This window comes from Anomalospiza imberbis, chromosome 5 (assembly GCF_031753505.1).
Source record: "Anomalospiza imberbis isolate Cuckoo-Finch-1a 21T00152 chromosome 5, ASM3175350v1, whole genome shotgun sequence".
Classification (NCBI taxonomy): domain Eukaryota; kingdom Metazoa; phylum Chordata; class Aves; order Passeriformes; family Viduidae; genus Anomalospiza; species Anomalospiza imberbis.
Window position 1 is genome coordinate 29,249,571 of NC_089685.1, and position 21,757 is coordinate 29,271,327.

Consider the following 21,757-nt stretch of genomic DNA (forward strand, 5'->3'; position numbering starts at 1 on the left):
GCAAATTCTGAATTACTTATACATTACTTTCAACAGGACAGAAGTCAGGCATACACTATTGTGGTGACAGGGACTTTTAAAAATAATGTGATTCAACGTTTGAATTATAAACCATTTTCTTCTAATTGATATTTAACTTCAAATAATTACGTCTCATCGATGGTAATCTGCATTAATGGAATTTCTCCCGCTTATTCATGCCTGCAGAACTTGCCATGAGGACTGTGGTGCTCTGAAATCTGATAACAGTATTGCTCCATATCTCTGCTACATACTTGTCTCCATCAGGATCAAACACCTTATCTTAACAAAAGAGATCCAGTGTAATTAACTCTCCAAATATTGCTAGATTTCTAGGGTCTGTATGCATTACCAATTCACTTCAGTAGCACATTTCTGGGGTGGACCTGCCAGTTATCTCTCCACCTGCCCTTTGGCTAATGGTATGGATTGCTCTGGGGTGCACAAGTGGGATTTCTTCAGGATACATCTGAAGTGGACACTGCGTTCTGGGATCTCACCTGGTGTGCTAAAGTTATGGATGTGTGCTCAGTGCACACTACACAAACACTGTGAATATGGGATCCTCAGCACCAACTGCGTCACTCTGTGGCACTTCAGTAGCTGCTGGTAAACACAGAAATCTCGAGGCCCTGCTCTCTCTTCTTTCAGAGAACTGTCCCGTAGGGGCAGAAGAGCAATGGCCAGCTGGAGGATTGAAGTTATGCTGCTCCAGGGAACACAGATGCTTTCCACCACCAGAGCATCTGTCCCTTATATTTGCTTAATTGCAGAAGTGGTTTTGACACCCAGCAACAGGCAGACTAAATATTTTATTTTGAATGGGCTTAGAGTTGCTATTTTTGACAGATTAAATAACAGAGCGCTTCTTAATTAAAACAAGTGAAATAAAAAATTTTGGCATTTGTATGTGAACATCTGCAGTAGCATTTTTCTTTATAGTTATTGTGCACTGTGTGACTGTATATTTGACCAGTGCTGATTCTGAGATTAAAAATTATGTAGAGTATTTGACTCAATGGATTATCTTTCCTTTCCTGAGGAATGGAAAGCCTTTTTAAATATAAAGAGCAGTAAAATTTGTTGTTCCTTTTCTGTATCTGTTTTCACAGGATATTTGCAACTATTTGGGTACATTCATGAAAAGTTGCCAAGGCAATCAGAGCCAGTGCAGGTGCATTGCACAGCAAGTGAGGGATTATGACATAGCAGGAGTGGTTTCTGAGTTGGGGAAACCCCAGGGAAGTGCAGAGACAAGCCAGGAACTGGCAGTGTGATGTGGGTGGGACAGCAGTAATGGCAGACACCCCCCTCCCACAAAGGGCAGCCCTAAGGAGCGTGACTGACCAGTTTCTTGGTCCTGTCTATTGTGTTCCATCCCAAAGGAACATTGTATTAAATAATACTTGGAATCCTTGTTAACAATGTTTAATGATTTACAGATGACCTACCTTAGTTACAATTAATGTTGAAATTAAGATGAAAAGTTCTCAAAATACTGAATTATACAAATCTGAGAGCTACTTTTGACTAAGTACAGATAGGTTTTTATTCTGGAAATGGTGTACTAAAAGGGCAATATAGTGTTTTTGCCTCTTGAAAAAGACAAAATGAAAATGCGGAAAATAAAGTTTGTCTTTCATCTCTTCAGTTGGTCTTAACAGAACTCTTACTATCTGATCATCAAAGGTGTAGCATCTCAAAAGATTTAGCAGAGGGTCATGTAAGAGAAGAAACTTCTAAATATCTCCAAAAATGAGTAGCTCAAAGTCACAAGTAAAGGGAAGGTAGTTTTTTGCAGAGAATTGTATTAAACCTTTGAATGAAAATCTTCATTTTCTCTATGTTACAGTTTGAGAAATGAAGTTCCATCACAGATCAGAATCCATTTTTTATATACTTTGCCCTGCTGATTTAGACTTAAAGACTCATGAGACTCAGACTGGAAACAGTTCTTGTTTCCAACATTAAATATTTTGTGAAAATTTATGCATTTATTAGCTTGTCTTTTATCTTTCCAGGGACAAATTCTGGATTGTTCAGGTTTTCACTCAGTACAGACAAATACCAGACTGATTCCTGAGGGTGTGGCTGGATGGAGTCAAAGATACCTCCGGTGTAGATTTGGAGGGGATGTGCTATGAATGGCTTTGTGGTACTGCCTTGGAGCTGCAAGAGAACATGGCCTCATGGGCTCTGCTTAGGAGTTCCTGATGAGGGAGGTAGGACATGCTAAACAGCAGAAGAGAGTGTCTCCAAACATCCAGAACATAAGATCACAGCAGTTCATTGTGTTTTCTCTCTACAAGATTTAGGTTGTGTTCCTGTCTGCCATGAGGGAACCCCTACCAGTGACTAAAATTGCTCAGGCTTCTGGTCCATGTGGTTCACAATCTCTCATAATGTATAATATGCTGGATGATAGTTTTAAAGTTGGTCAGTTTGGTCAGAGCTTATAGTGCAAGAAAGTGTTGTGGAAAGGGGTAGAAGGGAATATGCATCTGGGTTTGGACCTTACCAAGTTTTTGAGAACCAGATTAGTCTTCTATTGACAAATGGGCCAGTAGTCTGGATTCAGTTTGACATGAGTGATTTGGTTTCACAAATTCAAGACCAAAATCAGTCCTGGTAATCAAAGATTATTATAGAGATACAGTCTAAAAAATTGCCTGTTTTTTGAGAGATTTTTGGCAGTAAAAGTTCTTCTCTTTCAGCCTCCCCCTTTTTATCCCTCCCCAGTTCACTGTAGCAAATGGGGATTTTAAATAATTGCTGTCAATGATAAGCACAGTAGTGACTTTTGTGGACCTACCTAATAATTTTAACTATTCAGTATGCTATTGGTCTAGACAGTGTTTATTTTCGCTCTTAAGGAGTATGCAGTAGGTTGTAAAATGTGTGTTATTGCAGCTGAATAGGTGTCTAGGGCCCATAATCATTCAATACAGCAAGCTAGAATTAGAAGTTAAATATAAAAGTGTATTTCCTTCGTGAACTAGAGACAGAAATTGCACTTCTTACTGCCTGGTACAGAGAAGAGTCAGTCCTCTCTTGCCCTTCACCTTGTAGCCTTTCCCCTTCTGTAATGAGGAGATGTCCTGCCAGCAATGCAGGGAATAGTTTGACGGTGTAGCTCTTTCTCAGTAATGTGCATTGCAGAATAAAGAGCAAACCAGACTGGGCTAGATGTAGCAGGGCAGCTCACACTGTTTTATCCAATACAAGTTATGTCAAGTTAAATGAAATCCTCATCTTTTTTTCCTAATCTCCAGGACACTGTACTTTCACAAGAAGCAAACTGAACTCTAAGCCAAAAACCTCAGTTTATAATAACTCCAAAAGCACATATTGAATATCTTGCTGTGTTCCAGTATCATAGGTCAAAAATACAACTGAGTACTAATTATGCTGTTTAATGCAACCATTTTGAAAGTCTATTTCTAACCTTCTTTGTTGGTCTCACATTTTCTTATTCTATTAGCAGCCCATTTTCTGCTCCCTTCCCTCCCTATTTAACATTTCAGAATGAATAACAAAGCCGTTTTCTAAGTGCGTATGCATTTCCTCAAGGAAATCAGGACTTGAGCACACACATCAGTCTTTGCATGCATGCCAACAAAGCATGAATAAAAATAAGCCTGCCTTTGCTTGCCTACATGCCAAAGTCTGATCTCCCATGCTTTGAACTCTTGCTCCAAAATGCAAATGCATAATTCAAGAGGACTGAGGCAGAATAGTCTTGAGCATAACTTCTGGGTATATGCTTCCTATAGCAAAATACTCGGATTTGAATTACGGTTTTAAACTTCCTCTTCCCCAGGAAAGGTGATTCCACAGAAAGAGGTCAAGGAAAATCAGGGTGCCTAGTGGCTAGGGGAGTCTGCCTTGACCAGCAGATAAGTGCTGAGGATTCCTTTCTTTCTGGAGAACCTTTCAGGTAAAGTAAGAACATTAACCATGAGAATTTCAGATATGAAGGTGAAATAAGTAGGAAAACCACCATTGTGTGTGTCAAGAGACTATATGCAAGAGAGAGAACTGTCTTTCCAAAGTAAACTGTTCTGTGTATGTGCCAAAGTGGAGCTTGTAGAAAAGTCAGTCAGGTTCAGGTACTGACAGTTGAGATGGTAGCTAAGCAGATGTTTTGGGATAAGAAGGTTTGACTATTGTTTAGGTCTAATTACATCTAATATGCCAATTTATTTGTTTTTTCTTGCCTAGGTGCTCATAATTCTTTCAAGGGAAATTGTTAGGGTGTCAACCGTAGTGTTACATGTAACTGAGTTAATTTATTAAGAACAAAAATTGATGTTCCAAGGTGAAGGTGGTAGCAATCAAGTCACTTTGTGTCTCATTACATTCTGAAGTGCAGCCCATCATTTCAGAAGAATGATGTTTATGAGTCCAAATGTATTATACTATTGCCTATGTGCATATTTGTTTTCCCTTCCTCACAGGTACAGACAAGGCTGCTGTATAAAAAGAAATGCATACAGACTGGCAGCCTGTGACTACTGGTGTACAGGGGTTTTTTTTCCCTCTGCTGGTTATTGGTCCTGTTTGGAAATGTCATGGGAAATATTCTTCACTTTATTTTACAACACTCAGTAGCTGAAGAAAATGAGATATTATTGCTGTAGAAAAAAAAATCCTGCCACAATTATTTAGCCATGAGCATGCATTCAGATTTTGATATCCCACTATTATAGCACAGATTTGCTGACAGCTGTGGCTACTGGAAGAAGCCTTGCTCACCCTTAAATTACCAGCTAAATTTTTCAGCTTCCAGGGAACCAGAAATTCAATCAATCACTGCTGCCAACTCTGTAAGGTATTACCAAATTGCTGCTGGAAATGATGCAGAGGTATTTTGCAGGGATAGCTTAGAAAGATATTTTCTTAAATACTGTGTTTCAAAATTGTGTGAATTAGTCAAATGTATCTTCTGGAATTCTTGTAGCATTTATACAGAGGCCTTAATACTTTTGTGATTCACTCTTCACTGACTTCTCAGAAAAGTCATAAAATTGTTGAAAACTGTTACAAAGGACATCTTAGAAAACACAAAGCAAAATCTTTCTACAGTCTCCAGAATTTGCAAAAAAAAAAAAAAAGTTATGCATTGATTTTTTTTTTTTTTTATGGAGACATGTTTCTGTATAAAAATTAGACTTCACCTTTAGTGTCTTATAGCTCTTACAGCTTAGAAAATATTTTCAAAGGTTCTAATTTCTTTGGTGCCTTCGACAATGTTCTCTCAATTAGTTGATTTGAATTTGGCCTAGATCATGCAGGCCTTGGTACATTTTATTTCTCTTTTACTTTACTTTATTGGTTTTCACCTTCAGTGAAAAGTACAGAATGAACAACTAGAGTGATATACTCCAGCTAATTTTGCAACATGCTTAGTACTAGCTACTAAATTTATTTTCACTAAGGATACAGCTGACTGCTTTCTATCTTAAATTAAAAGATTTGTTTGTGCACTTAATTTTCTTTAGTTTGTTTTCATCAGTGGAAAAGTGCTGATAAAATACTAGTTGACCATTAGAAGACAGATAAAATAGAATGATGCATCTTCATTACTATCGTATTCTCTCTGAACTATTTTTTCTTCTTCCTTCCAGGACGGTTCTGTTTACTCTGACCTCTGTAGTTGTGCTTGTCATCACTACTGACTGGATCAGCTGGGACAAGCTGAATCGTGGATTTCTGCCAAGTGATGAGGTCTCAAGAGCCTTCTTGGCTTCTTTCATCTTGGTGTTTGACCTTCTTATTGTCATGCAGGTACACTCTCCTAATGTTCCTCTCAGGCTGTTGAGGCTGCCTAGTCACTCTATTTCCTCTAGAGCAAATGGTGTTTAGCTAAGGCTGCAAAAAGGTAAATAAATGTTTAGTTTGCAATCACTACTAGTAAGGGCATTTTATAACAACATTATCAGTAAACTTTGCAAAAAAGGCCTCTGGCCTTTTATTGTAAAAATATTGCTGATTTAATTTAGAGTGCTAGCTACGAACTCCATGACTTTGCAAATTAGAAAGTGTTTTCTGCAAAAATTACATAATGAAAAAAACAGAAACTGGTTGTTTTATAAATTAAAGTCTTCTCTTAGGAAGATGAGATAAATTCAGATAAACAAGAAAGAAATACTTCCAAATTTCAAACATTTACAATATTATGTATACACACACTAAGATACTTTAATAGATGAAAATTAGTATTTGCTATTAAGATTCAGCTTTTCACTTCTACGTGATTTTTTTTTTTTACTTGATGACAGGTCTTTGTAGTGTAATGACTTCTGCCTGAAAGCTTAATTGGGGAGATGATTAATTGCAATCTGCCTGATGTCTGCTCCTTTGAATTCACCTGCTAAGAAAGGAGTCTGGGTCACAAGTATGTGGCCAAAAACCTTCTTCATGTGAAGCTGTGCTCTTCCCTTTGCATCTGTATGTAGTTTGAGCCTTGTGTGAATAATTCACCCAAACCTCTGTGAAAAATTATGTCATTTGGGCTGAGGTAAGGAAGAGGAGTATGGAAGGCCCATGACTGCTCTTAGTCCTAGACACATTAGACTGTTGAACTGAAGGTCAGAAAAGAATATGAGAAGAACCAATGGGTCCATCCTCTCCAATATATTATTAATTCTGCCAGCAGAGAGCATTTCTGAGATACTCAGTTCTTTTTAAAAAGCTATTTATTGCTTGAGTAATTATCACAGAGGTGACACCAGTGGCACTTAGATTTTATCACTGCTGTACTAGGACTTGAAAGGCGCATAGAGTCCTATAATTCAGTTTTGGTTTCCAATGTCCACCACTGTTCAGTGCTCACCGTGGTTCATGGTTAGAACTGGAAGGATAAGAAAGGAAATACTGTTTTTCTTGTAATACTGCTTCTCTCATAAGATTTCTGGTGCATTGTTTTCTCTTCCTTTGAATTTTACATTTTGTTTGATGTTTCAAAAAGATTCAAGAGAATGTATAATAAATGATTGTACTTTACAGAGCTGTAATGAAAGTGTGAATGAAAATGCAGGATGTATCAAGCTATACTGAAATTGATATTGCATGCAGGGTAGAAAAACAGAGCTGTCTTCATATAAAATAGCTATTAAACCATTCTTTTGGCTTTCAAAAAAGAAATTCCAGTATTTTGATCTTGGAGTTGCTGAATATAGAGAAAAAACTTATGTGAAACAGCTTGTCCTGAGCACTCTTTCCTATTTTTATAGCACAAAGCAAGAGGCTCTTTTAAATTGCATTTCTAAGTGATATTTGTGTGATGGAGTTTTTTATTTATTTGTAGTTATTTATTTGGACTGTGAAAATATGTTGGCATGTTTTATTTACAGTGTAGTTCTAGCATTGCTACTGCAATAATCTCATGTTGAGAGAGCAAAGTATTAAATCACATGGAATCACAGAATGGGCCAGGTTGGAACAGACCAGAGTGGGACATCTGGTCCAACCTCCCTGCTCAAGCAGAGTCATCCCAGAGCATACTGCACAGGGTTGTGTCCAGACAGTTCTTGAATATCTTCAGTGAGGGAGACTCCACAGTCTCTCTGGGCAGACTGTTCCAGTGCATGGTTACCTGCACAGTAAAGAAGTTCTTCCTCATTTTCAGGTGGAACTCCCTGTGCATCAGTTCCTGCCCATTGCCTCTTGTCCTATTGCTTGGCACCACCAAAAAGAGCCTGGCTCCATCCTTTTGAAACCTTCCCTTCAGATATTGACAGAAATTGATAAGGTCATCTCTCAGATGTGAACTTACAAATAAGGGCAGGTGACCAGTGACAAGTTTTTCAGATGAGTCAGGGTAGATGGAAATTCACCTTTAATAAAACTGATGATGGATCCATATGTCCATATATCCTGGACTACTTCTGTCAGAATTATGTGGAGTGTTTCATTCTATTCAGGGTATATTGCTCTTCCTAGCAGATTTTAGACACGCCTGTCAAACAGCATTACAGAAATGGATAACAGTTTTGAAGACACACTTGTACTCAGCCAATTGTGCAATGTTTGCTGAAGAATCCTGCTGGGGGAGCTGGTTCTGTTGTAGTGTATCTCCCATGGCCTGCAGATCTCTGAAGGAGAAGGGACAGGTTCAAGTGGGGTGACTTTGGGAGAAACCTTTCTGTAGCAAGTAATAGATTTTCCTTCCTGCAGTCTCTCACACAATAAAGATTTCCCCCACTTCTTTGTCCTTTCTACATCCTCATCTATCAATGGATTGTGGAAGTGTTCCTAATCAGTACTGATGTAAAACATTCGAAAATAATCCTGAAAAGAAAAGTGCATTAAAGGACTAGAAAGGAACAGACAGCTTCACTTTATTTGTACTTATTATGAAATCCAAGTGACGTACCTGAGTATATTCCTAAATACCATTTAACCAAAATTATAATGTTTCCCATGCCATTATTGGAACCATGGCATTTCTTTATAGTGGGTCAGTTGTGAATCTTTCTTTCCTATCCTAGATTTCTTTTCTTGAATCTGCCTCCACAGCTGCTACTTATGGATTTATAGCTGCATTGAATTCCTCAGTCTCAAAGTGCTGTTTTTTTTCCCTGGGAGTTACTGCTTTGAATGATATCAAGTCTCTCTCCTTTCAATTTTGAACACAGAACTGTAGCTCTCCTGAGCTTCACTTTCATCCATCAGGCATCTATTTTCTCTTAATTTTCCTGTATCATCTCTCTGTGACTGGTAACAAGGGAGTGAGTTATTGTGTACTAAGAGAGACAAGTTAGTGTGGTCCCAGAAATGGCCAGCTCAGGAACAAGCACATAGAAATGGAGTGAACTACAGAGTGAAATGTCCTTGTCCATCTCCTGGGCGGGGAAGTAAGGCACTGAGTAACCAGGGCATGGAGCCTCCACACCTCCTTCACTTCGTTGTTTTCTGAGGATAAGGCAAAGAGAATGGAAATGTATTATTCTTACAGTTCAGGGAATGAAATAATGCTTTGGCAATCCAATGGTTTTATTTTAAAGGAAAACAATTTAGAGTTTAATGAAAGTGTAGGTAGTGTTTATGTAAAAGGGTGATGAGGGACAAAAAGCATTGATATGTGTAATTAAAACCCAGAAGTTTCTGTTGAAATAATTTCAAGATCCAGCAGGATATATAAATTCCTTCTAAAAATCCTTGAAACATTCTTTTGCCCCCTTGCCAGACCCCACTGTAAATTACAGTTTATTTCTTCAAGCCTTTCAATTACTTGGGGACTAAGAAAATTATAAGCAAAATCATTTTCTGCTGAGAAAAGGTGGGTGTATTTTGTCCCTTATTGCACATTATATACCTTACCATTTTAATGAGCTGTATGGTTTTTCTTGCAGTGTTACCATTCTGTGCTTGTCTAGTTTGATAACTGGCACCATCATTTTATGCTGTGGATTTTATTAAACAAGACATGTGAAGCACAGTATTTTTAAGTACATTTCATCTTTTATACTGATTGCAGATGGTTAAATCTTGCTCGTATGCATTATATTTATCTCAGGCATTATTAATCCAACTCCAATGTTTTCTTTAGCTTCGGTAACTCGGTGTATTTGTGATGACCTGAATCCTCTTGTGCCAATTTATACTGGCTGAGGGCTGAGCCCTTTTTTAGCTCTGTCACTTAGTTCCTCATTTGCAGAAGAGGAATAACTGTAGTTCTTTTCTTTTATTATTTGTGTGATTGTCTGCTTAAGCCCCCAAGGTGCTCAGTGAAGGAGGCTGACTTGGTATAGCTTCTAGTGTAATCAGGCACCAGTCCCAGCTGGAGCCTCATGGCTCTGAGATGACTACACGCAAAATGAATTAGCTGAAAAAGCTTCTCATTTGTCACAGTCATTCTCTTTTACCCTGACAACGGGTACATGCCATACATGTGACACTGAGGCCCTTCTTTGGCAGTGCAGGTGTTTGCCTGAAATAACAAAGCAGTTGTCTAAAAGTAGACCCAGCATTTTCACATACTGCCCCTGGAAACCAATGTATCCAGGCCCAATTCACAGAAAAACATGCACTTATAGGAACAAAAAAAAATCTGGGAATTGTTTGCAAGTCTTTCATGGGACTATTTTCATATTTAATAGCAAGGAGAGCCTTTTCACAGATTCTGCTGTAATCAGTACGTGATAGGCTTTGTTATTGGGTGTAGGTGTAAGAAATGTTGCATTGTTTAAGAGTATATTGGAGTGATTTATGTTGATATAACAGTAAAGGTGACATTCAGATAATTTCAATTCTCCACAGCAATGCTCTGGAATGTATTATTTGACTATAGAAATCTGCTTTGTTATGAGTGTTACACAGGTTTTTATGTGAAAATAAAAATTCTGAGATGAGACTGAACAGGTTCAGCTGCTTTCTAAGTGACAGATTTGCTTGCAATTTTTTTAATGCAAGCAGTGAATTAAAAAGAGAAAGATAAACCTCAGTTTGCCACAATTAGCCAGAGCACTGCCTTGGCAACACGTTTTATGCCCATCCATATCTTACCTTTAGCTACTCAGCATACTGAACATACAAGACTTACAGACAGGTTGTACAGAGCATACAGATCCACCTATCAATAATACTGAGTTCAAGTAAGAAGAGGGAGCAAGCATTGCTTGGTTGCTCTTAATCAAACCTTGGAGAGGAAAAAAAACAATATGCTTGATATTGTTAGTCTAGCTGAGTTATTTCTGCAAAGCTGATTGAATGGCATATGTTTATACTTCCTTGAAAAGTTTGAAGCCTGCCATATGAAACATTAACAAAAAGACAATTACTTTTATTGCCTTTGACTTCTTTTAACATGCTATACAGCAGATGCTTTTATTTGTATAACAAAACAGACATATTTAATCACTGAGTCTTGAGATACCAAATGCATTAGATATTTTTATATCTGTTAGAATCCAGACTTTACTGAACCCATCAATAAATAATTCGTTTCCATATGTATACAGGAGGGAAAGTATTCCCTAAGTGCTTTTAGTGATTGGAAATTATAGGTTGTGATGGTTTCTGAGTTTCAACTACCATTTAATTACTCAGCTATACTGTGTTTGGCATCATGTCCCTGTGGGTCATAGGCATTGTGTAAGTGTGGCCTTCAGTCAACCAGGTTTCTAGTTTCCAACAGGTCAGAAGCTAAAAATTCCTTCTTCTGGAATCTGACCATGTTTGCTTCTCTGTCATGTAATAATTTTTAGGGAAAGGAGATTCCCCAGAATAACACCAGGTCTGACAGATAGATTGGGCACCAGCACTACATAACACAGCGTAATTTCTGTGTTTCCCACTGGAGCAGCAAAACAACAAAATCAACATGCCTATAGAGTCTCCCAAATCGTCTCAGTAGTGTCCAGCAGCTGGCTTTGCCTCGTCTGGTCCCCAAATAATTAACTCTTCTTTATCTCTTCCTAGTACCCAGATAATATTTGCAATATAATTTTTCGTTAAGATTCCTTAGAGCCCTGCCTGAGCCAATGGGTGCTGTAGGCATATCAACATACCATCGCTCTTGTTGAAATGGTACGAGCAGGGACAAAGGGGATGTGGCTCAAACTGGGAAAGAGCTGTAGTTTTCACCTCACTCTCCCCAACACTTTTTTGATTGCTGCAGTAGCTAGTAATGCTGAACTTTTCTGGATACCTCTAATGCCAGAATGACACAGCCTCAGGTAGTGTGTGATGGTGCCATGTGCTTTCATCTCCTGCTTTATTAGCAGAGAGGGCAGCCACAGGCACGGAGGGGACTATCCATTAGCAACCAGCGTAAGGTGGAGCTGTCAGAGCCTCTGAAATCAGTCACAGCAGGCATGGAATCCATTTCTGCCTGGATGAAAATAGCTGAATTAAAGAGCTGCTTTCAGTACTGGCTCTGGAGAAGGTACTGTGTGTCCTAAGGCAGCCTGATACTGGGAGTGGTTTGAAGCACTTAGGAGGGCCATAAGGGAGAAAGAAGCCCAGGCCCATGGTGGCAAGCTCCAAGCCTGGCCACCTCCAGCTCATAGCAGACATTTGCAAGCAGTTCCCTATCTCTGCATTAAGATCATGGTGGTAGCAGGATAGTCATGCTGTGCAGCGTAGCATGTCAGCAGAGAGAAAGTTTGGGAATTGGCTTTATCCCCTGCAGTGGTCTCCCTCCATCCAACAGCACTGTACAGTGCACCAGAGGCACAGACCAAAGGCAGTTGCTGGTCGTGGTGCCCCACTCCCAGGGAAGTACTCACGGTTTCAGTGACCAGCCTTGGCAGGGCTGCTTGGCTGCTGTGGCCAGCCTTATTTGGCCATCACCTTCAAGAAGCTTTTACTCTGTCCTGACCAACTCTGTTTCCATCTCTTTTTCAACAATCGTAGAAGCCTCTGGAGCACTGCACTTCTCAGTGAATTCATGGCTTGCACCCCTGCCAGCATTAATTTAGTGATGCAGTAAGTCAGAAGACTGTACTAGTTGTTCTGGCTGGTAATGGTCATTTTGTCAATAATGAAATTTTATTTCATCTTTCAGGAGAGACATTGAAGATCTTTCGTTCATATAAACCCAGCTTTGATTTCACTCTCCATCAGTTCTCACTGAGCGTTGCTGTGATGTTGTTTCCCACATCACATACCACACAAGGAATTAAATGATGGAAATTTGTGGCTAGGTAATCCACTCTGTTGCCTGTAGATGAAAATGAGAAAACTGTGTACATCCCTTTCTAATGTATCTCACTATGGATTTAAGGATATAATCCTATAATCCTTCTTGGATGGCTCTTTACTTTTAGTTTCGCTCAGATGGTTTTTGGACTTGACTATATACAATGTGCACCACGCATTTGGTCTACAATGAAATTTCATTGCAGTTCAGAACTGTGTGCCCAAAGTGGAGAAACAATTCTCAACAGCAGCACTGATCCCATGTATAACACACAATCTGTTAAGGAGTAGGTGGCAGAAAAGAAGTGGTTAAATTATCTGCTTTATGAGACAGCTAGTTAGAGGAAAGCAAGATTGTTGTTCCATGTCAAGAGTGCGAGTGTACATTTTTATGGCCTTGATTTGGCCCAGTTTTTGCCGACTGTGTGTTGGAGAAAGCTGCCCAGACTTCCGAGACTGTGTTGGGTGACATTTCTGAAGGCAGCTGCTTGGTGGTGCCCCAGCCATCTGCAACTGCCACCTTCCAGACAAGAACTGCAGTATGTTCTTTTGGCTCTAAGTTGTGCTTTTGTCCTGACCTGAAGTTGAAAAGCACTAGCTACATCTTCTGAAAGAATGTTAAATACCCTTGGGGATGTTTTTGGCATCTGGGTCAAACAATTACAGTACTAATCTAAATTACACAAACTCTTACTATTCCTCAAGGTCAGGCTGCAAAGATTTTCATATCTGGACAATGTGTTCTAAATAGAGGGGATTAGAGAAAGAAAAGCATCACACAAACAAGCCTAATATCAGAAATGAGCAGATGATAATTTAAGCAAGACGAATACAGTGACATGTAAAAAATGTTGTTAAAAATGTGACAATACCACTGAAGCTGCAGAATCATGCATTCAGAAATTAGGAGATGTCAGAATTAAGTCACCAGTACAAACTTTTCACCCCTATTTTGTCCATGCATTGTGATACAATCTTTAATTATCTATTCACATTCCATTTTTCCACAGTACCTCTCTCACTTGCTGCACTGGATGAATGGTGTTCACTTAATGAGAAGCTATTCGATATTTTGGTTTACCTTTTCTGTGCAGCCTGTGGCCCCAGGCCTTGCTTACTGCACATGATTGGACTATGAAGATGAAATCATTCATTTCCTTGTGGCCTTTTTTTGTGACACTCATTGCTATATTTCCTAAGGGCTTCTCAAGCATTAATATATTTATCTTCACAATAGCCTTCACAACAGGAGCATTATTGTCCATTATTGTCCACATTTTGTACTGAGGCACAAAGAAATTAAAGTCAAAGGGCCCCTAAATTGAGATGTCTGACGACATTATTATGAACATTCATATTATTACCCATCTCTTATCTGAGCAGTTACCTAATTGAGGGAGGAGGGTCTAGCATATTATTTCATTAGTAACAGACAGAGCCACGTATTTACTTGATGTAATCTTACATATTATTATACTGGCAGCCCTATTTCTCTTGTAGCATTCAAACTATTTTAAAAGTAGTTTCTTTGCTTGTTTTGAATGATGCCTATAACTGTGTCAAATATCTAGCTCCATGAAAAGTCTGGTTACTTTTTTATGCTGATCTTAAAGGAGTACAGTGTTGTCCTATCTGGATAGTGCCATGCACTACAGGACTTTTGTTCTCCCCACAAATATTGTGTCAACTCTTTCTCTTCCCAGTGGTGATATATTCAGGTCCAGCTCTCGTTAGTTTCAATACAAACCACGGACACTTGTCACTTGTACAAATCTAAGCATAGGTAGGGTGGGGAGGCAATCCCACAGGGAAAAAATAATGGTTTGATTCTAGAAATTCACTTGGTGTCTCTTAGATGTCTCATAACAGAGTAGGTTGAGAGATGTGTCATAGCAGAGCTGGTCAAATTCAGTTTCTCCTAGCAGCAATGACTTCTGTAACAGGAGGCAAATGTTTTCACATCTGCTGCTAGCCCCTCTTCCCACACACTTTCCAGCTTGTGCAGCAGATGCAGAGTGCAGGAGAACTACGGGGGTCTCTGTCACTATATATTTCCACCTCACAGTCATAAGTTAGATACTCCTTAATGAAAAAGGTTGTTTCTTCTGGAACAAACTCTGTGTGATGCAGTAACTAAGAAAGGATTGTACCATGCCTACCCACAAGGTACAGATAACCTTAGTCTGACATCTAGTTCTTGAGTCTTCACCATTGAAATATTCAGGCATATGCCTTAATGCAGGACTTTCTGTGTGCATAAATCTGGTATTTTTTTAAAAAAGATAGCAATCTCAAAATCAAAAGCCTGCCATATGAATCCAATGTGTCTTATCAGATACTAGAACTCTTACCTCCCCTGCAGAGATGTTTGCCATGTGAGCAACTGCTAATAGCAGTGTGTGCTTTTTCTTCCAATGAGACAGTTCATAAGAAAGAAGAGAAATATACTTTGCCTCTGGACTTCACATCTACTTGTTAACAGCAGAGAATGGTGATAATTAGAGGCATGATGACCAGTCCAAACTCCAGAGCCAATGAGGTACTGACACTTTCTGATCATATGCCCACGTGTGGCTTTTTCCTTCCTGTCACTTCCAAATCCTTTCTCTGTGTCTCCTTTTTTGCCCCCATCCTGAGTCCTCCTCATGCTCAGTTCTGTGATATATCCCATTATTTATATCCAATTCCAGCTTTAAGTCTTCATGTCTCTCATTTCTAGGCCCCATATTTAGTGAATCTGTCTCATCTACCCCGCAGCTTCTGTTCAAACCAGAATCACTCCTTGTCTCCCTTTCCCCTCTCCATAATTCAGTCCCTTTTTCCTTAACCAGCCAGTCCCAACCTCCTGCTCTCATCCCTACCCTCTTGCCCTTATTCAAGTCTCTTATCTCTTCCCCCTCCTTTTGTGTAGTCTATTCCAATTTTCCTATCAAACCTTTGTGTCTCTGTGGTCTTTTCCTTTCTCAGCACACCCCAGTCTGTGTGGATGCACGTGGATATGCCAAGAGTCTGAGCAGAGTTATTATGTAGCCACTTCCATGCAACTTTTCTCAACCTAATTTTTGTATTCATTTTTCTAGCCATAAAAATCTCTCTTTTCCTTTACATAGTGCTTGTAGGTATAAGCAACTTTGAACTGTCAAAAAAATTGGAAAATGAAGTTTTTATTCCCATACAGTTCTGGTAAATAAATTTCCACAGTGTGTCCTAATGCAAATATACACAGTTGTGAGTTTCCTTCTGCAAAGGCCACTTCAGAGAGTACTGCTCACTGGGACAGTGAGGGGCAATCAGGACAGTATTATCCTGCAAACACATTTTATCTACTATATAAATTAATGGTATTCTTTGTTTATAAGACACAGATTGCTACTGGAAACTCAGAAAAGTGGTGAGAATCTTAAAAAACTGTAGCTAAACTTCAAGTTCCATTGGGGATAGAATAGTTGTGTCTGTAGAGCCATACAGAGAACCATACAGGCTAGATGGGCCTTCAGGTTGTATAAGAAAATTAAATTATTATTGTGTTTTGTGGCTAAATCATAGATTTCTGTAACATCAAAGTTAGAATTAGAACATGTTTTCCTTAGTGATTTAGTTCCAAAAAGGTAACACATTTTGGTAGAAATCATTGTGCAGAATCATACTCATAAAAAGATAAATGTAGACATCAGTTATATGATTGGTAATTGCTCTTATAGCATGGAAATTAGTGAACACTTTCAGTGCTTTTTCAGGGAAGTAGAATGTTGTCATTAGTGCCAATTAAGTAGCAAGCCTCTAATAACTCTCTTTCCTATCAAATAATCTGTTTCATGGGGCTTCACTCTATTAGCAAAAGGATTTCCATGTATCTAGTATGAGTTCATAGGAAACAATTATTTAGAATTAGGCATGAAGCAATGTAGACTTGAATAGTATGTTTATTAGAAGGAAATAGTACTGCTTGCTTCTTAAATGGTTGCTACAAGCGTTAAATGAGAGCTATTTTCCTTGAATTTTGACTCAGTATTTAAAGCAAAAAATTGTCAGCTGACTGCAGGAAAACTCAGAAGAGAACTGGGAATTAGAGGCAAAAAATTTATTAATATTTTAGGAAGGAACATTTAATTACTAATACTATTTCTTATTCTGAGTTTCTAACAAAAGGCTTGGTCATTCTAAGTGACTGTTAAGGAGTAGTCAATACTATGATCAGTCTTTATATTGGTCAAGAATACAAGACAGGGAAATGTTAAAATGAATTTTGTGTCCTTGAGCATTATGTATCCCCCTGTGCTATGTTCCTATAGGAGCTTGTAATTTTCTATGGCTCACTTGAGCAAAAACTTTAAAAAAATTCTTTTCTGGTCAGTGGCTTTTGGAGCCTAGATCAGGGAGTTCTGCCATTTGTGAATGAGATTTGAAGTAGAAAGACTATGAGCTCGAGCTTTCATCTCTTTTCAGCATCTGCAAGGTCTAGTAGGGTCTTCACTATAGTACATGAGAAATTTTTTTTATTAGTATCTCAGCTTTTGAATTTTTGCTTGCAGAATCCAGTAAAATTGCATTTTGGGCAGATCAGACCGTTTGGCTGACCTCTGCTGTCAGGCATGCTGATGCAGGCCAATAGCCCAGTAGTCTTTAATTTCTAAATAATATATTCCTGTAATAATAACCTGTCGTGTGGCTCTAATTTTTCCCCTACATTGTAACTCTCCTACTCTGATTATAGATTATTTGAAATTGCAGTAGTACTTGTTATAAACTGGTTTGCTCATATTTCTTTCATATTTGCGTATATTGAAGCCATGCTTTGTACATGTAAACTGGATAAACCTCAGGAAAAATGTACTGTGTCTGAGGAGACACCAAAGCAATGGTCTCTGTTTTCTTTTAAAAACATGGCAGCAAGCCTATTGTTCTCTGGGCTCTAATTGCATTTACATAATTAACAGCAGAAGTGCCCAGCCAAGTCAACACATAGCAGGTAGCACTGCTACAGACCAGCACATCCCTAAATATGTTTTGTAGTGCATTTCTTATGTGCCTAAACTGCTACATCTAGTTTCCATCTATTCATTATTTTGGTAAATGTAGATTGCCTGGGACCCTCTGATGAATAATGATATGTTTGAATGAGCACAGCAACTTCAGTAGCAGACATTTGTTCTGTAGACATGTTAGGAGAATTATAATTGATGCCTTTTTTTATCACTGAATGAAAGGAAGATAAAAGTGCTGCTATAAACTGAAAGTTGAAATAAATTATGTAAAATACATAATTTGCATAATGACTGTCCCTTTATAAATGTTCATATTAAGTAACCATATCATTTGGGATAATTCCTCCTTGAGGAATGCTGTGAAAGAACAGCTCATTCATTTTCTTGACTTGGTGAATTGTTCTAAAACAGCTCCTCTGATGAGAAAATTAATTTAGCATTTCTTTAAACTAATGAAAATAATGCTTGAATTCTATACTTTCCTGTTCAGAAAGTTTCAGTAACTGTGTCCACTGTTATGGTTTTGACTAGTTAAACTGGAACTCCCCACAAAAAACCACACACATCTACCTCTTGCCTGCATGTGTATACACATGCAGAACCTTGCTTTAAAACTCCACCCAGCCTATTAATCAGACTGACAGAGTAATCACTCAGCTGCTGTAATGTAGCTCCCCTGATTCATTGGTGGCAGTAATTAAAATTTTTGGAGCTTGGAAGTTTGAAAGCCATGAACTTATCTGCAGGCAAGGTCCTGTGATCATGCCCTCATAACAGTGTCTCCAAGAACAGGGAATGTGTCATTTCCCAAAATTTTTGTCAGGAAAGTTCCTAAGATTAGAAATAGATACTTATGAATTAAGTCTATGACTTGTAGATGTTACAGAGGAAGTTGTGGGAGAAAAGACAGTAAAGGGAAAATAATTTAAGTGTTATTGTTTTTGGCAAAAATTAGAGAGATACAGTGTTATGTGGGTAGATGAAAGAGCAAAATTTCTGAAAAAAGAGATGGTGTAAGAAACCATCTTCCCCTCCAAAAAGAGTGGCTCATGGGGCACTTATGATTTTCCTCAAAGAATGGAAATTAGCAAGCTGTCTTCCAGAAGTAGCATCAGCAGCAAGGGGGGAAAGAAATTTCTTGCAGATCAAAAGTAAAGACTAAATAGAACTATTGCAGGAAGGCATCCTTTAGAAGCATCTGTTAGTTTTAATAAGCTTCTGCCAAGAGCTGTATATATGGTTTCTTATCTACACTGAATTTCCAAATCTTTTGAGCTTGTCCACCCTGTCTCACCCTGTCTCATCTGTCTTTTTTTTTTTTAACATTAATTCAGCCTTACCTTATGGTCAACATAGTTGCTATATTTAGATTCAAATCTCACTAGGAGAATACTTCAATTCCTTGCATACCACCAGACTTTGATTTTGTCTTTGAGATTAGAAAAAATATCTTAATAACATTTTCTCTGTTCCCAAGGATTTTGATATGGACAGTTTTGAAATTCAGACCAAAGAGTTGTGTTTGCCAAGACCAGGGTGAGTTTATGCAATTAGAACTTGGTTCACTGTGTTTTTGACAAGCTCTCCCAGGAGGTTTCTAAACATTGAAAACCTTTTAGGATGAAGTTCATGTTTTCTGCATGTGCTTGGCAAAGGCAGATATATTGCTCCAGTATAAAGAGCTGAAATTGCATTTTTCCTCTCTCATGCTCAGGAAGTGAGTTTTGCATTGGGCATCAGAGAGGAGGCTGTAGAAAAGAATTATCTTCCCTAATTTTTATTCACATTGAAGACTATCATTTTGGCTTATGATATTGTTCATTCTCTAAGGAATGTAATTTATGTATGTATAACATAGAGTACTAGCATCACTTCCTCAAGGGATAAGGAAATGAATGGATTTTTGGGGACGGGAAAGCAGATAGAAAAGAGAGATCTTAAGGAAATAATTCTGCAGCTATTAAGCGACATACACTCTCTCTAATAAGAGGATATGCCATGTCACTGAACTGCAGAGAATGACTAACACAATGCTGTGCACTCAGTGGAAGATACACTATAGTAATCCCAGCAGCACACTAGTTTTGTATAGCCTCTTATTTACCAAAAATAATAATAATTCTAGTAGACCTGTACTTACATAGGGAGACCTACTGTTTTCTTATTTTTCTCAGCTCCTGGAACAGATGTGCCTAGTGGCCACACCACAGCTTTTGAGGATAAAACTGAAGGTAGAGGGGTAGCATGGAGATGGGTCTCAGGAATGGGATAAGTTGCCTTCAGGAAATGAAGTTCTGTTTGCAAACAGTATGCTGCCACTGTGGATCCTACTAGCAGGTTAAAATTCAGGACACAGAAAATTTTAAACTTCAACTTAAAAAAAAAAAAGGGGAAGCAGGGACGACCAAGTATATTCCATATTACTCTTGTCCCTGAAACAAAAATTAGATACAGATATCTATGTTTTGCAGACAGCCTTTCTTCTTAAAACCTTTGCACACAGTTTCCTTTCCTTTCCTTTTATAAATTATATATTAATTAGCACAAGATATGAAGAGAAAAATAATTTTGGAAAGAGCTATTACCATTTTTTTAAGGAAAAGGGAATTCACATTGACTTGTTTACAAACCCCACATTTAAATTCATGAGATATTTCTCTCTGTATTCCATATGCATTCAGTGTTTTTACTTTATGTCACCTTCAGCTCTATTATTTTTTCAATATCAGTCAAATGTAGCATGTAATAATGTTTTTTTTCCAATGGAAATTTAATATTACTGTTTCACTACCTTAATTGCAGCAAGCTGAACCCTGCTCATGCTATTTTGTTTAGTTATAGCTAAACTAAAACAAGCTGGATGAAAGTTTCAAACTGAGAGCATCGGTCCAAATCTGCCACTTTAGGTCACACTGAATACCAAGGGGAATTTATAGTTTTCTTTGGAACCAGACACAAATTCTGGGGACTCAGAATAGGTGATGGTAAAACTCTTTAGAGCACATATAATAATCGGAAGGAATTTTGTCCAGAACAGAGTGGCTCCTCAGTCATGCATTTCTAACACTGATGCTGCTTTGGATTGATTTACTTTCCACCTACAGTGAACAACACACAGTAATCCCCTTGCTCCAGATGCTCTTTATTTTTATAACACCATTTTTATTGTGTTGCAAAGCTTATAGCAAGGAAATACCTGCTCAGGTATTTTACAGTAAATGTCTCTTCTCAGGTTTAGGTAACACTAAAAAACACCATTAAAATTTAAATATCAGGCAACAAGGAAATTCATGTATGTGAATATTTGGAAAGAGAAGCAACAATATTCATTTTAATACAGCTGAAGTTAGCTGGAGACAGTTGTCTTAAAGTAAAATTACTTTAGAACCCTAAATAGAGCTTGCTGTTCTCAAATAGGTACAAATGTCATTAGCAGTGTTTACAAATTCTGAAATGCCCCAGATACCATTTTAGTGTTCAGCTGCAGTGTGCGTATATTTCCTACAATGCAGTGGTATGTGTTTCATTGCGTGTACTTCCGCAATATTCTGATATTGTTGAAGATGATTGTACAGCAATATATTTAAAATTTATTTTTATTCTCCACATCAGAGTCAGATATTTGGTTTTCTAGGGTACCAGAAAGATTGACTCTTCTGTTGTGATTTCCCTTGACAGTAGGATGTAGTCTCAGTAAATGTGTAAATATAAGTATTGTGTATTATTAGTGAATGTTCATTTCTCCTATTCATCACAGAAATAGCTTTCATAAAGTGTGTCACTGAGGTAGTTAGAAAAACCATTACAACTGGCTGGTGGTTTACGTAAGTTTCAAGTAGAGAACAAGACACAGTTGCTTTACTGGAGCTGATTTCTTTGTCTTTTACACATACACAATATTGTAACATTAACACTTTGTTTAAAAGTTTAACAGACTCAAGAATTAACTGGAAAAGTTTTAACTGGTGTTTCTCATCCAGATGTATTGTGCTAATAAGCTCAACTGAGGTCAGACATGAGTGACACAGCAAAAGAGTAAAAGCTTACAGAAAATAGAGACACTGAAATAAAATCAAAGAACATTTACTTTTGAGTATATTTTTTTT

General features: G+C 38.1%; 1 protein-coding gene across 3 annotated transcripts in view; it reads left to right on the forward strand.

Annotated features, from left to right (window-relative positions):
* Window positions 1–21,757, forward strand: part of TMEM117 (transmembrane protein 117) — a 181,048-nt gene that overhangs the window by 139,440 nt on the left and 19,851 nt on the right. For all 3 annotated transcript variants that reach the window (XM_068190043.1, XM_068190042.1, XM_068190044.1), the window contains exon 6: window positions 5,649–5,808. In XM_068190043.1, the coding sequence (XP_068046144.1) occupies window positions 5,649–5,808 (160 nt within the window). The remainder of the gene's footprint in view (window positions 1–5,648; window positions 5,809–21,757) is intronic.